Genomic DNA, 16,919 nt, shown 5'->3' with positions numbered 1-16,919 from the left:
AGAGTAATACTCAGTCCTCACAGTATTATCAAAAGAATTAGATGAAATAACATAAGTAAAGATATTGAATGCAACAGTTAGCACATAGCAAGCACTCAGTAAATGGTATCTCCACAACAGGATGTGAAGGAATGGATTTAAAGTCTGGGTTAAAAAAAATAAAAGAAGAATCATTACAACAGAGAATAAAGCCCAGAGATATCATCACCAAATTGTTGATAATGGTTTTCTTTGGGAGAGATAATGGTTTGTACTCCCCTTCTATATTATACATTTTTTTTTAAAGATTTTATTTATTTGTTTGCCAGAGAAAGAGAGAGAGTACAAGCAGGGGCATGGCAGGTAGAGGAAGAAGCAGGCTCCCCACTGAGCAAGGAGCCTGATGTGAGACTCAATCCCAGGACCCTGGGATCATGACCTGAGCTGAAGGCAGATGCTTAACTGATTGAGCCACCCAGGCATCCCTATTTTATATATTTCTAAAACATTTGAAGTTTAAAATAATAAGTATGTGCTACTTTGAGTCAGAAAATAATTAAAATGTATTTAAAATATGTTTTCTTCATTGCCAATATCACCACTAAAGTTTTGGTCCTAATTATCTCTTGCTTGGACTCTTCCAAGCTGGACTCTCAGTACCTCCACGCTCGCTCTAAGCCATTTTCCGCACTGCCACCAGAACTCATCATGTCTAGCCCCTGGGGAGTTCCATGTTACCTACGGAATAACATTCAGACTCCCTGGTGGGACATAGAAGGCTCTTTATAATCTGTTCTCAGCCTTTCCAGCTTTATCGCCCAACCTTCCCTCTCATTCACACTGGACTCCAGCTACACCAGAAATCCTGGAAACCTCCAAACACATTATGCATTTTGATGCCACCTTGCCTTTGCACACAAGACACTCAATCCTTCTCTTTGTGCTTATTTGGCAATTTCCTACTTTAAGACCTCCATTTTTGATGTCCCGTAAAATAATAACAATGACGTGTAATGAGTTGTCTCTTCTCATTGTAGACTATGAATGCTTGAGGAATGGAAAGCTGGGTAGTATTCTGAGAGCATAGACTCTGGAGCCAGACTACTTGGGTTTAAATCGTACTAGCTATGTGACTTCAGATAAGTTAGTTAACCTCTCTGGGCTGCATATAAAATAGGTTATATTTTATAACAGCAACAGCAGCAATAATAACTACCGACAAGACTATTATATGAATACAAATCAAGGCTCACATTTTATTAAAGGGGAGATGGAGAGGAGAAGGGAGTTGGGGGAAATTGGAAGGGGAGGTGAACCATGAGAGACTATGGACTCTGAAAAACAATCTGAGGGTTTTGAAGGGGCGGGGGGTGGGAGGTTGGGGGAACCAGGTGGTGGGTATTCGAGAGGGCACGGATTGCATGGAGCACTGGGTGTGGTGTAAAAACAATGAATACTGTTACGCTGAAAAGAAATAAAAACAAAAAGACAAAAACAAAACAAAAAAAATACAATCTAAACTTCTACCATGACTATGACTATTATTAGTGTTATTATTACTAGTACTGTTATTATTGTAGGTCCTTCATAAATGAACTAATAAGCAGTTTTAGCCTTATAAACGAAACTAAATATTAACTTTTTAGAAGAAATGGAAAGATATATAAAACTTTGCTAATGAATCAAAGTTGAGGAAGTTATTCTTAAAGTAAATAGTTCTTATTTTTCTATTATGTACTATAACTACATGAAAATGGAGTCCTAGAATAAAAATCTGTACATTAACAAAGTGGCTTTTTAATTAAGTGATTAAAAATTATTTTCTCCACATGCTAGAAAAAATGAAAGCTATTTAAGTTTTTCTTCTTAAATACAAAAAAATGACATACAATTATCTATTGCAAATTATACATAGGTTAACTGGTAAATATAGGTGTCTAATGAATAGAGAGTTCATATTTCAAATATAAGGAAGTTTACTTACATCAATTTAGTCATCTGTTTATACACTGAATGACTTGTTTTATCAAATAATTTGTATACAAATAGTAGTCCTTTGAATTCACCAGAAAACACCATCAAGTGGGACATAAGCACATTTTTAAATAATTAAAGATATAATATAGATATATAAAGAGACACTAATTATTCACACTCAGTAAACTCTACGTAATCCTAATTTTTTTTTGTAATCCTAATTTTGAAAAACCCAAGGTCCCACAATTTTACAGAGTCACATATAAACATAATCCAACAGTAAAAAGTCATTTAAAAAAAGTCATTAAAAGAGATTCGAGGGGCACCTGGGTGGCTCAGTGGGTTAAAGCCTCTGCCTTCAGCTCAGGTCATGATCCCAGGGTGCTGGGATCGAGCCCCGCATCGGGCTCTCTGCTCAGGAGCCTGCTTCCCCCTTTTCCATTTCCCCTGCTTGTACTCCCTCTCTCGCGGTGTCTCTTGCTGTCAAATAAAATCTTTAAGAAAAAAAAAAAAAGAGATTCGAATTGGGGTGCTGGGTGGCTCAGTTGAGCGACTGACTTTTGGTTTCAGTTCAGGTCCTCGTCTCAGGCTTGTGAGATCAAACCTCACATGGGTCTCAACTTGGGAGTCTGCTTGAGATTATGTCTTCCTCTTCCTCTCCCTCTGCCCCTCCCCCCACCACTCATGCACTGGCTCACTCTCTCTTTCTGTCTCTAACAGAAATAATTTTTTTTTTAATACTGACTTATAACTTACAGCATCACTTCTCAAACTCCCTTCCTTCCCCCAATTCACTCTGCAGCTGCTTTGGAGCTTCTCACCGTTAAGGCTCCCAAAGCCTTCTCATGAAGCCGGTGGTCTCCATCTGATTCTTTCCTGCTCATCTCCAAGTCTTGTCTGCAAATGGACATCAAGTCTAGCTTAGTCTACTTCCCCTGCTTGGCTTCCCTGTACCAATTCTTTTCTCAACTCTCTCTGCTGAAGGAGGGAGAAGGGGTGGGAGCCGTGGTACACAATTACACATTAACTCATCCCATGCATACCACAGATAAAAAGGCTCACTGTAGATCTGTAATGTGTTCCAGCAGTTAAATTATTAATAAATGGCATTCAGAATTAGCTGTTTATCTTCTGTATTAATATTTCCAGAAATGGGAAAAAAATTGTAAGAAAACAACTTACATTGTTACTTTGAAGAAACAATGTAACATAATTTTGTACCAACTTAATTTTCTAAATAAATATCCAATTATGCTAAATTTCTCTATCTTCCAAAAAGCATATATAATATGCAAATGTATGAAATTTATATACATTTTACCATATCAAAAGGAGTGAAGTTAATTTTATTTAATGAATCAATTAATTAATTTTTAGAGAGAGCAAGAGAGTGCCCAAGTAAAAGGGAGTGGCAGAAGGAAAGAGAGAAAGAGAATCTCATGCAGGCCCACTCAGTGCAGAGCCCCATGCAGGGCTTGATCTCATGACTCTGACATCATGACTTGAGTCAAAATCAAGAGTCCAATGCTTAACCAACTAAGCTATCCAGGCGTCCTGTGGAAGATAGTGTTTTAGATCATGTTCACCACTGCTCTTCTCCATCAGTCAACACAATCTCCAGGGCAACCCATTTCAGCATTCTCAAGGGGTCATTTATTTACAAGTTCATGTTTTAAAACTACTATTAATTTATCCTCATTTCCTGAAACACAAATCTGATATTCTTCCTCTCTCTAAAACTCTCCAGTGGCTCCCCATTTCCTTGAGGATAATGTCAAATGCTTTAGAGCTTAACATTTTAGAATCCCGGAAAGTGGGTATAAATTGATCACCTTGGCCTTATTCACCCATGACCAGCCGTGCAAAACATATCCTTGTGGGTCCATTAAAACTTGCAGATCCCTGTGAGCTGCAAGCGAGCACTTTACTTTATAATGTTATTCTGGCACTTGTATATGACCTTCATTGTATTTTTAAAATTGCTCATGTTTCTATAGGAATTGGAGCTCTTGGGAGGAATAGAGATACTAGTTTCTTTGATTAGTAGTTACTGAGTACTGTGTGCTAGATGCTGTGCTTCATAAGCATTATCTCATTGAAGACTCCTAACAACCTACTCATGTAGGTATTATTATTGACTCCATATTGCAATGAGGAAACCAAGACATAAAGAAGTTAGAGAACTTGCCCAAGGTCTTATAGTAAGTGGCACAACACTAACTGAAAACACAAATCTTTCTGATGGTATAGAGTCAATGGCATATAATGCAACATTATTTTAGTGTGAAGGTAATATTATAAATTTTCCTTTTATTTTACCAATAAGAAAACTGAGGTTTGGAAAGGTACAGTGTCTTGCCTAAGGTCACAGAACCAGGAAGTGCCAAGAGATAAGAAAAAGGAATAATCAGAGAACAAAAACCAGTTCTTATAAATTAAGAATAGAGTAGCTGAAATGAAAATTCAATAGGGTTTATCTTCAATTAAATGTAAAACTAGTATCTTCCAACACATAAAAAGATAAGAGAGGAAATGTAGAAGACCTAAGAAATCAATCCTGGAGATTCAACTCTGACTAACAGGAAATTCAGAAAGTGAGAACACAGAAAATGGAAGGAAAGTAATTTTCAAAGAAACAGTATGCAACAGAGAATGTTAGCAATCCACCAAAATCCACTGTCCTCTTCTACCTGGACACTAGACAACATTTCTCAGATTTCCTTAAGAATTAAGGGGTTGAAAGACTGAGTGCTCTCAAATGGAAGGTGAATGGGAGTAAAATGAGCCATTTCCAGTGGCTGATAATTTCTTCCATGTATTTTTGCCTCCCTGTGAGATGAAATGGCAAAGCTGAACAAAGTGGTCTTGGAAACCATATTGCTTACCCAACTGGACCACCCAGGTGCCCATAGCTGTATACTTTTAACAGCTATTCTATCCTCAAACCTACTTTAAAGGAAACCATGAACCTACCCTTTGAGGAGCATAAACAGAATATGAGGATGAGCACTAATGTACTCCACAGTAGGACTCCGAGTACCTATCTGTCTTCTCAGGATGTTGTTAAATATCTGGGTCACATCTTTTTTTCCCTGTTAAAGAAACAAACCACCATTAAATCACACAATCAAAATAGGTAAATTATATGGAGTGTAAGTTGTATCTCAAAAGCTGTTTACACATAAACACACACAAAGAGAAATAGCACTGTTCTTTGTAATATCCAAAACCATTAATTCATTCTTTTTAGTGACTCAACATTTATATACAATATAAAATGATCACCATAAGTCTAGTTAGCAGCTCTTACCATAAAAAAGTTAATACACTATTGTTATCTATATTCCGCATGCTATAAATTACATCCCCATGACCTATTTATTTTTTAAACTTATTCCTGTCATATATCTTTAGTCAGCTGTGCTCCCAAACATTTAAACAGAGGTTTCTACAAACAGATGCAGCTCTTTTCCATTGGATTTGCACTGTGGTTAATTTGAACAACGAGAAGTCTATTTCTCACAGTTGTAAATGAAATGGCACAGAAGAATTTAAAATAGTGGATATGGTACAATTGAATTCCTAATGCTGTTTTACCTTTTAGCTTTATATAAGAAGAAAATTATGATTAACATTTTTAAACAATCTTAAATAAGGATGGAAAATGGATGAAGAAAATAAAGATTTTAGCAAATGTTGGTTAGAATCGGATTCCTTTTTCTTAAATGTACTTTTTAGTAATTTTTTCCCCTCCACTTTATCCATTCTCATTCCAAGTTGGTGCATTAAAAAAAAAAAAAAAAGAATGTGAGTTTTTCTGTTAGGTAGATATATATGATTTAGGTGATTGTAAGAAATCATATCTAACCTGGAGGAATAGACAGGACTACTCAGTCCTAGCAGCTGAAGCAGAATAACTATAGCCAGTGTTGGATGGGACTTTTTTGAGTCCTCATTTACAGGACTTCCACTCTCACACACCCTACAACCTGAGGCTTGTCTCCTTCTCCAACTGAAGCTCTGAACTGAACAGTTTTTGTTTTGTTTTGTTTAAAGATTCAGTTTATTTATTTGGGAGAGAGTGAGAGAGAGCACGAGCCGGGAGGAGAGGGAGAAGCAGGCTCCCTGCAATCAGGGACCCTGATGGGAGCATGACCTGAGCCAAAGTCAGATGCTTAACTGACTAAGCCCCCCAGGCACCTTGAGTTTTTTGCTTTTTAAGATTTTATTTTTAAGTAATCTCCACACCCAATGTGGGGCTTTAATTCACAACCCCGAGATCAAGAGTTGCATTGTGCTTCTGACTGAACCAGCCAGGCGCCCCAAACAGGAGTTTTTTATATGAAAAAAAAAAAGGACGACATTCCATTGTGAGTTACTATGGCCCTGATTTTGGCCTTCATCTCTCAAATGAACTGTTAAAGATTATCTTCCAGTTATGTCCTCTACTCAAAAAAGTCTTCACTGGGCTGAGTGAGCTAACTAGAAAAGCAAATCTGACTGTGCTGTTCTCTTAAGCTCTTCAATGCCTTTCTTTGGCTTAGAGAAGAGTCTGACACCCTCCATGACCTAGCCCTTGCTTACCTCTCCAGCCACGTCTCACTTTTCAATTCCTACTTCAAGTTCTATTAATAACAATGGACTGTACTACATAAAGGTATACACAACTTTCATTTCTATACCTTTGCTCTGGGTCACATGTTCTGCTTGTCCTGAATTCTTTTCCTTCCTTTTTGTAGCTAAGTCTTAGTCATCCTGTAACAGGGGCGCATGGGTGCCAAGAGCACCTGACTGCAGGGTTCCCAAAAAGACCAGGTTTCAGCCACTCATCGCTGACAAAATCCAAAGGCGGAGATATGAGTGGTGGTGTAACAAGAAAGGAATTTATTTCAGTGAGGCCAGCACCGGGAAGACAGTGGACTAGTGTCTCAGACTATCTCCAAAGTGCTGAAAAATACTTCTGGGTTTATATAAGGAAAATGTGGGACAACGTTTGGTGGGTACGTGTAGGCAAGCAGTAAAGATCATTGTCTTGGGGTCAATCACGTGTGGTCTTGCTGACGTCAGGGTAGACGTTTTTTGCTTGAGGGAGTAGTTTCAGTTCCTATCACGGGATGCTTTGCCTGTAGGGGTCTTTTGCTTGAGTTAAGAGATAAGCTGGAAAGAACTTAGAAAGTACAGACAGGTCAAAATGGAGGTCGTTGAAGTCCTCTTTTAATACAACAGATTCAGTTCAGACGTATTCACCTCTAGGATAACTGCCCCTCTCTGTGTGACAAAATCATCTTTGCCTACATACACCAGTACCTTCTCTTCCCTGTCTACCCCTACCTCCATCTCTACCATGGTCATAGCAGCTAATATTAAGTGCTTACTCTGTGCCAGGCACTTATACAAAGAACTTTATATGTATTTTCCAATCCTCCTAACAACCTTATAATGTACATTCTGTAAGTAAGGAAATTAAGGACTAGCGAGGTTACCTTATATAAGTGGGTTGTTGGAGAGCCAGGACTCCCTCCAAAACTGAGGGAATCCAGAATCTGGGTTCTTAGCCATCATACTAAACTGATTCCAGCACCAAACACAGTATACTGAAATGAATTTTGTCTCTAACTCCTTCATCACATTGATAGCTCCCAAGGACAAGCCATATTTCAATTCCTGTAGTAGGGCCTGACATATATATAGTAGGCATTCAATATTTATTGGACTGATTTATTACTTTAGAGGCATAGGCATCTATAAGCCCTTTATCACAAATCTAGACCACTGAATCTCATGCATCTATTAACGTGGCACTTTTAAAAAAGATTTTATTTATTTATTTGATAGAGACACAGAAAGAGAGAGGGAACACAAGCAGAGGAAGCAGGAGAGAAGAAGCAGGCTTCCCACTGAGCAGGGAGCCCGATGTGGGCCTCGATCCCAGGACCCTGGGATAGTGACCTGAGCCAAAGGCAGATGCTTAACGACTGAGCCAGCCAGGAGCCCAATGTGGCAGTTTTTAATACCAAAACAAGTAGGACCCAAAATTAAAAGACACTAAGATTATTCAACTAATTAGTCAATCTTAAAACTACTAGCCATATAAAATATGGACTAAGTACTGATTAAGAATGCTAATTGATATATAGAAAAAAAATTTTTTTTAAGATTTTATTTATTTATTTGACAGAGAGAGAGAGAGATCAGAAGTAGGCAGAGCAGGAGGCAGAGAGGGAGTGGGAAGCAGGCTCCCTGCTGAGCAGAGAGCCCAATGTGGGGCTCGATCCCAGGACCCTGAGACCATGACCTGAGCCGAAGGCAGAGGCTTAACCCACTGAGCCATCCAGGCGCCCCATAGAAAAATATCCTTAAAGGATTCACTTTATCAACAATTGGCTTGAAATGGATCAGACTTAAATGTAAAACATAAAACTATAAAACTTCTAGAAAAAAAGAGAGGAATATCCTCAGGATCTAGAGTTAGGCAAATAATCTAAGAGCACAGTCTAGAAAACAAAAACTAACAAATTGGACTTCAGCAAAATTCAGCATTTTTGTTTTGTAAAAGATCTTGTTAATAGGATGAAAAGACAAGTTACAGACAGGGAGAAAATACTTCAAACCATACATATGATTAAAAAGAACTAGTGCTAGAATATGTAAAAAAAGCCTTTGAACTTAGTAGTATAACATACAAACCAATTAGAAAATGGGCAAAAGATATGAAGAGACATTTCACCAAAGAGGATCTACAGATGGCTACAAGCACATAAAAGATGTTCAATATAATTAGCCATTAGGGAAATGCAAATTAAGGTCACCAGGAGAGATTACTACATATACCTATCAAAACAACTAAAATAAATAATGACAACACCAAAAGCTGACAAAAATGCAAAGAAACTACACTTGGACATTGTAGGTGGAGATCTAATGTATATAGTTAATCTGGAAAACAATTTGGCAGTTTCTTGAAAAACTCAACAGGTGGGGTGCCGGGTGGCTCAGTCGTTTGAGCATCCGACTCTTGGTTTTGGCTTAGGTCATGATCTCAGAGTCCTGGGGTCAGGCCCCACATCAGGCTCTGTGTTGGGTGTGGAGCCTGCTTGAGGGTTTTCTCTCTCTGCCCCCGCTGCCTGCTCTCTCTCTCTCTCTCTGAAGTAAATAAATCTTTAAAAAAATAAAATAAGGGGCACCTGTGGTGGCTCAGGTCATGATCTCAGGGTCCTGAGGTGGAGCCCTGAGTTGGGCTCCCTGCTCAGTGGGGAGCCTGCTTCTCCCTCTCCCTCTGCCTGCTGCCCCCCCTGCTTGTGCTCCATTCTCTCTGATAAATAAATAAAATCTTAAAAACAATAATAAAATGAAATGAAATAAAATAAAAACAAAATAAAAACTTAACATGTCACTACTATACTAGTAGTTGCCCTCCTGGTATTTATCACAGGGAAATGGAACCTGGCCGTGAATGTTCCCAGCGGCTTTATACGTAATAATCAAAAGCAGGAAACAACCTAGAAATCTTTCCACAGGTAAATGGTTCAACAGACTGTGCTATATACCCATACCACGGACTCAGTGATAAAAAGGAATGAACTTTGATGCATGCAACAACCTGGATGAATCTTAAGGAATCGTGCTGAATGAAAAATGTCCATAACAAAAGGTTACACAATCTAAGCGTCCATCAGCAGAAATATGGATAAGGAAGATATGGTGTATTTATACCATGGAATATTACACAGCCATAAAAAGGATAAGACTGTGCCATTTGAGACATGGATGAACATAAAGAGTATTATGCTAAGTGAAATAAGTGAGACTGAGAAGGACAAATACCACAAGATTTTCCTTATATTTGGAGTCTAAAAAAAACAACCCACAAATGAAGAAGCAAACAAAATGGAGAATTAGATCTATACATGTACAGAACAAACTGATGGTTGCCAGAGGAGAAAAGCGGGGGATTGGGTAAAATGGGAGAAAGGGAGTGGGAGATACAGGCTTCCAGTTATGGAATAAATAAGTCAAGAGAGCATAACAAATATAGTCAATGAGACTGTAATAGTGATATATGGGAAGAGATGGTAGCTACACTTGCAGTGAACATAGCATAATGTATGAGCTTATGGAATCACTATGTTGTGCTATGTTGAAAGTAATGTAACATTGTGTGTCAACTCAAAAAATTAAAAGATTACACATTATACAGTACCATTTACATTCAGATTACAAAATGGAGAATGATTTCTGGTTGCTAGAGGCCAAGGATGGGGTGAGAGAGGGTAGCAGCTATAAAAGGACAAGAGGACGCATCTCTGTAGTGATGGAAATTTTCTGTATCTTCACTTTATCAATATCAATATCCCAGTGCTATCACTGTGCTATGGTTTTGCAAGATATTGCCATCAGGGAAACTGGGCAAGGTACATGAGATGTCTCTGTATTATTTATTATCGGCTTTCTTGTTGGAGCGAGCTAGAGGAAGAAAGCAGGGAAGGTGCCCACTAGCTCTTTTGGGAAGACCGTAGCCAGCAATTAGATGCATGCTAATTAAAAGCCGGAACCTCAGACAGTCACTTGTAAAGGACGCATCAAACCCCTCACAGGGAAAGACTAGGAGTTGGGTGTTTTTGTCACACTTGCTCTGTGCTAGCTCGGGGGAGGCGGAGACAGTTGCAACAAGTACTCTTGCACCCATGAACAACTGCCCCTTTGTTTGCTACAGTCCTGTGGGTCTCATGAATGCGAGCCCTGTCAGCTTTCATACATAGGTGACTTGGGGAACCATTCCTCAGTGGGCAGCCTTAAAAGTTGGGCCACCAGGGTGCCTGGGTGGCTCAGTGGGTTCAAGCCTCTGCCTTCGGCTCAGGTCATGATCTCAGGGTCCTGGGATCAAGCCCCACGTCGGGCTCTCTGCTCAGCAGGGAGCCTGCTTCCCCCCCGACCTATCTCTGCCTGCTTGTGATCTCTGTCTGTCAAATAAATAAATAAAATCTTAAAAAAAAAGTTGGGCTACCAGATGTGTGGTCCAAACCCTTTGCTCCTCAAAGAGAAGCTGGGCATTGGGGTACCTCCCCTCCAGGCTATATGGTGCTATGCCAAGGGATGGGCTTTATGGCCAGTGTGTCTCAGCCTTTCCTACCCATTCTGAAGTGGCTATTTTCTCAGTTGCTCAATGAATAGGACCCACTTAGCTCATTTCTAGATTTCTCTCAGAGGGAGTTCCTGCATGTGTAACTGTACCTTCTGTTTGTCCATAGGAGAAGAGAAATTCAGGAGCCTCCTGTGTGGCCACCTAAGTCCAGAGTCCCAGAATTTTTTTAAATGTTACGTAAAATTCAGTGTTGGTTCTCATATATTGCTGGCTGATGTCCTAGAATCTCAAATTGGGAAATCTAGCTTGAGAAAATAATCATTAATAACAATCTTAAATATAGAAGAAGAGGTTCAGACACAGAGATTTTTTTTTTTGAGAGAGAGAGAGAGAGAGAGAGAATGAGTATGTATGTGTGAGAGAGCAGGGAAGAGGAGCGGGATTGGGGAGGGGAGAGGGAGAAGGAGAGAGAGAATCCTAAGTAGGCTCCATGCCCAGCACCAAGCCTGATGTGGGTCTTGATTTTACGACCCTGAGATCATGACTTGAGCCGAAATCAAGAGAAAGAGTTAGAAATAATCAATATGTCCAGAATTAGGCACAGTTACATAAATTATGGTATGTAACTGGCAGAAATAAGAATATCCAAATGTTGGCAATGATTAAATATAAGAAAAATCTATGACTAGCCACTGCTTTCACTTGATTCCATGGAGTGAAACAGAGAAGGGTAGATAAGGGAGAAAGAGAGAGAAGAATTAAGAAGAAAGGAAGGAAAGAATTTTTAAAAAGGGGAGAGAGATAACAACAACAAAAAAAACCAGACACATGGGAAAGCAAATTTTATCTTCTTTTAAGAAAAACACAGAATATAAAATTCGAAGTTTTTCAGAAAATTAGGAGCTGAGTCTTCAATTTAAAAGGATACTTTAGGATCAACTGCTCTCATTTTAAAATAGTACAAATGTTCATACTACTTCATAAGAAATGAATTTCATTTACACAAATGTTAAACAATATACTTGTATAAGCGGTACAGCTATAAATATAAACAAAGTTTAAAATGAAAGAAGTCATCTATTCTGTTCAAATCTTTGTAGACTCTATAGTAATCCTGCACAACATCAATCCTCTTTGAAAAGTCATAAGAGCATGTTTTTCATACTTCCCAGTGAAATGCCACAAGAACATTTCCATACGGCATTCCAGTGAACAGTAGACACGAAGCTCCACAGAACTCTATCCAACTTTTACACAGAGGAAAACATTCTTCTAGTTCATTAGCAAATAATGTGCAAAGGCAAAGGAAGCCCCCTGTGGATAACAAAAACAAGCTTGGATACCAGGAACAGCTTGTCAAATCAGAGGAAAGGATCAGAATGGGAAGGATTAGAGAAAACCTAACCAGGTACCAGATGATTAATGATGGGCTTTCCATAATACAGAACCTTGCAGATATCCATTCATTACACTATACCTAACTGGAGTAAAACCTTAACTGTTTCAAAACCAGTCTTCAGAAACCCTCAGACTGTCAGATTTCAAGTTCTAGAAGTGGCCAGAAGAAAAAAAATAAAAAAGAAAAAAGAAAAAAAAAATCTTTGATGGTAACGAAGCAACATCTAGAAATGACCCTGAATGCCTGAAACTCACCAGTAATTCTAAGATTACCTATAATTTAAGTGAGCAGATGGCAAACCTGAAGAAGCACTTGCATTAAGCTGAAAAATTCAAGGAGGTCAGCCCTAACATGATCTAGTCAACAATTACCTGGAGAATGAGTGATACATATGGAGGTGTCGACTGGAATTAAATACGGAAAGAGAAAAAGTGAGAAGAAAGAAGCAATGAACAGCAGGCAGAGCAATTAGAACTGCTGATAAAGAGCATCTTTTACTGATAATAGAAGTGAGAAAAGGCAGGGACGCCTGGTGGTTCAATTGGTTAAGCATCTGCCTTTGACTCAGGTCCTGGGATCAAGTACCTACATCGGCTTTTGTTCTGTGGGGAATCTGCTGCTCCCCTGCTTGTGCTCTCCCTCTCTCGTTCTGACAAATAAGTAAATAACATCTTAAAAAAAAAAATTGCGAAGGCCAATAAGAGAGTAAAAGAGAGCAGCATTGCAAAAGAAAACACCCATTTTTAAATTGCAGCCATTGACTTATATATAGGATATATAAAGCATTCCCAAAATTCAACAACCAAATAAAAAGAGGGCAAAAGACCTATATAGACAATTCATATGAGAAGAGAGATGGTGGGGCGCTGGGGTGACTGAGTGGGTTAAGCCTCTACCTTCGACTCAGGTCATGGTCTCAGGGTCCTGGAATCGACCTGCACATCGGGCTCTCTGCTCACCAGGGAGCCTGCTTCCCCATCTCTCTCTGCCTGCCTCTCTGCCTACTTGTGATCTCTGTCTGTCAAATAAATAAATAAAATCTTTAAAAAAAGAAGAGATATGGTGGCAAATAAACACACGAAAATATGCTCAACATCATTAGTCATTAAGGAAATGCAAATTAAAACCACAATATACCACTTATATTTACTTGAGTGGCTGAAATTTAAAAAAAAAAAAAAAGCTAAAAGCAAACAAACAAAAAACCCCAACACTACCCAACAATCCTATTCCTAGGTATTTACACAAGTGAAATGAAAACCTACATCTGCACACACAAACTGCGTAAATGGTTATAGAGATTTTATTTGTAACTGGTCAAACCTGGAAATTCCCCCAAATATCCACCAACTGGGGAATGGATAAATGGTCTGCGTACATCCATTCAGTAGAAAGCCATCGGCAATAAAAAGGAACAAACTCCTGGTACACAGCAACAACACAGATGAATCCAAAATCATGATGCCAAGTGGAAGAAGCCAGAATCAAAAGACTACATTTTGCATGATGCCATTTCCACATTTGTTAAGGCAAATTATACAAGGACAGAAGATAGATCAGTGGTTGCCAGAGGCTGAGGGTAGGAAAATGATTACAATGAGTCATGGGAAAATCTGGGGGGTGATGGAATTGTTCTATATCACAGAACTGTGTATTAAGAAGAGAGAGGGGTGCCTGGGTGGCTCAGTGGGTTAAAGCCTCTGCCTTCGCCTCAGGTCATGATCTCAGGGTCCTGGGATCGAGCCCCACATCGGGCTCTCTGCTCAGCGGGGAGCCTGCTTCCCACCCCCTCTCTCTGCCTGCCTCTCTGCCTACTTGTGATCTCTGTCAAGTAAATAAGTAAAAAAAAAAAATCTTAAAAAAAAAAAAAAGAAGAGAGAATGTTACTGTTTGTCAATTACACCTGAATCAAAAGAAAAAAAAAAAAGAAACATAACTGTAGCCATTGAAGTCATGGGCATCTCTCTTCTGTTCCTCTGTGTTGGCTGGGGGGAGAGGGGTGGGGAGAGCTGTTGTGGTTAGGGCAAATATTTGTGCTGAATTTCAGTAGCAGAACTAGATAGTCTGCAAGGGGTTGGGGGTAGGGAGTGTTCACTGCATGGATGAATGCTTTTGCAGGGGACCAAAATTCAAACTAAACTAATTTACAGATACTGGGAAAGTTTCAGAGCTCAGAATTAGTTGCTCTCGAATTTTTTCAGTATAATTGTATTTACACATGACAAGAATTCTAATGCAGAGCTCCTTGTAAACCTCCTGGCCCTCTCTATCTCTCTCCTCATCTTCATTCTTCTGCCTTTTCTGCATGCTGGCTTCCTCTACTTTTTTAGTTTACGTGATAGGAAACCTGACTACTGATGCGGTTAGATACTGATGCTCCTAGTTAGAAACTGAGGTTCCATCTCCGTTTTAGTTCCAGAATCCTGCAGACTACTCTGGCCCTGCTTTGATCAGATGACCACTACTAGTCCACCCTGTGTACTGGGCAGGTGTCATGCTTCACAAAAATGTTGCTCCCACTGTAACTCCGTGGGTGGGGATGGAGGGACCACTCCCCAGAAAGCAGAGGGGATAAAACATTTTGTACATTATACAATAGTGTGAGCAGTCTTTATCTTTGTGGTGGGTTACATTCATTAACAAGTACGGTAAAGTCAAACTAAAATGGTCATTGTCTTAATTTTTATAGGGGGAATACAACCAATTAACATGTTATTGCTTCTGATTAAGGGCCTGATGCCAAATACCATTTTATTTTATTTTTATTTATTTTTTTTTAAAGATTTTTATTTATTTATTTGACAGACAGAGATCACAAGCAGGCAGAGAGGCAGGCAGAGAGAGAGGAGGAAGCAGGCTCCCCGCTGAGCAGAGAGCCCCATGCGGGGCTCGATCCCAGGACCCCGAGATCATGACCCGAGCCGAAGGCAGCGGCTTAACCCACTGAGCCACCCAGGCGCCCCGCCAAATACCATTTTAAATCATCCATAAATTATGTTCCTTTATAGGATAAATGTTTCTGAAGCTTATATTCATTAGTTTAAGATGATGAGAGGGTCATGGTAACACAAAATTCCATTTAATATGCTATAGTATTTCCTCACCTGTAATTGTAAATTCTGTGACTTAATTTGTCTAATGATGGGTGCAAAATACATGAACAACCAATGGACTCAAGAACAACCAGAATCAACACCCTACACACATAGTAAGCACTTCAAATTGTTAAATGCATGTCTTCTGCCCATTTTTGGACATGATTTTCTGTTTTGTGTGTGTTGAGTGTGAGGAGTTCTTTATAGATCTTGGATATCAGTCCTTTGTCTGTATTGTCATTTGTAAGTATCTTCTCCCATTCCGTGGGTTGCCTCTTTGTTTTGTTGACTGTTTCCTTTGCTGTGCAGAAGCTTTTGATCTTGATGAAGTCCCAAAAATTCATTTTCACTTTTGTTTCCTTTGCCTTTGGAGACATATCTTAAAAGAAGTTGCTGTGGCCGATGTTGAAGACGTTACTGCCTATGTTCTCCTCTAGGATTCTGATGGATTCCTGCCTCACGTTGAGGTCTTTTATCCATTTCGAGTTTATCTTTGTGTATGGTGTAAGAGAATGGTCGAGTTTCATTCTTCTACATACAGCTGTCCAATTTTCCCAGCACCATTTATTGAAGAGACTGTCTTTTTTTCCACTGTGTATTTTTTTCCTCCTTTGTCGAAGATTATTTGACCATAGAGTTGAGGGTCCATATCTGGGCTCTCTACTCTGTTCCACTGGTCTATGTGTCTGTTTTTATGCCAGTACCATGCTGTCTTGGTGATCACAGCTTTGTAATAAAGCTTGAAATCAGGCAATGTGATGTCCCCAGTTTTGTTTTTCTTTTTCAACATTTCCTTAGCAATTTGGGGTCTCTTCTGATTCCATACAAATTTTAGGATTGTTTGCTCCAGCTCCTTGAGAAATGCTGGTAGAATTTTGATTGGAGTAGCATTGAAAGTATAGCACAAAGCTTATGTCTTAAGGCTTTATGATTTTTCATTTTTATGGTAATAAAACCAAAGGTGAAGGACCACTTTAAAAGGTGCCAATGAACAGAAAAGGAGTTTTACAAAGGGACAGAAATTTTCAAAAATTTAAAACCATAAAATGGGTAAATGAGAAACTGATACTGGAGTACTTATTTTGCTGACTTTTTTTTTTTTTTAATGTAGCAAGAAATAATAGAGATTAAATTATCACAGCAGAAGGTTTTCTGCTTCTTTGGACTGCTTTCTAATTCAGCCTGAACAGATGACTTTGCATCCACCCTGGTTTTGCAAGGCACACCTGCCCTTAAAATGAATGCATCAATAAATTCATCCTTTGATCTCTTATCACATTGTGTTTTTTTTTTTTTTAAGATTTTATTTATTTATTTATTTGACAGAGAGAGATCACAAGTAGACAGAGAGGCAGGCAGACAGATAGAGAGAGAGAGGGAAGCAGGC

At 39.0% G+C, this 16,919-nt stretch overlaps 1 protein-coding gene across 3 annotated transcripts in view; it reads right to left on the bottom strand.

Annotated features, from left to right (window-relative positions):
* Window positions 1-16,919, bottom strand: part of LOC111147045 (calcium binding protein 39 like) — a 114,277-nt gene that overhangs the window by 36,507 nt on the left and 60,851 nt on the right. For all 3 annotated transcript variants that reach the window (XM_022502908.1, XM_022502909.1, XM_022502907.1), the window contains one exon: window positions 4,930-5,048. In XM_022502908.1, coding sequence (XP_022358616.1) covers window positions 4,930-5,048 — 119 coding nt within the window. The remainder of the gene's footprint in view (window positions 1-4,929; window positions 5,049-16,919) is intronic.

Source organism: Enhydra lutris, unplaced genomic scaffold, assembly GCF_002288905.1.
Source record: "Enhydra lutris kenyoni isolate GAN:26980312 unplaced genomic scaffold, ASM228890v2 scaffoldscaffold15, whole genome shotgun sequence".
Lineage (NCBI taxonomy): Eukaryota > Metazoa > Chordata > Mammalia > Carnivora > Mustelidae > Enhydra > Enhydra lutris.
The sequence above is the reverse complement of the archived record's forward strand: the minus strand, read 5'-3'. Positions and strand labels throughout refer to the sequence as shown.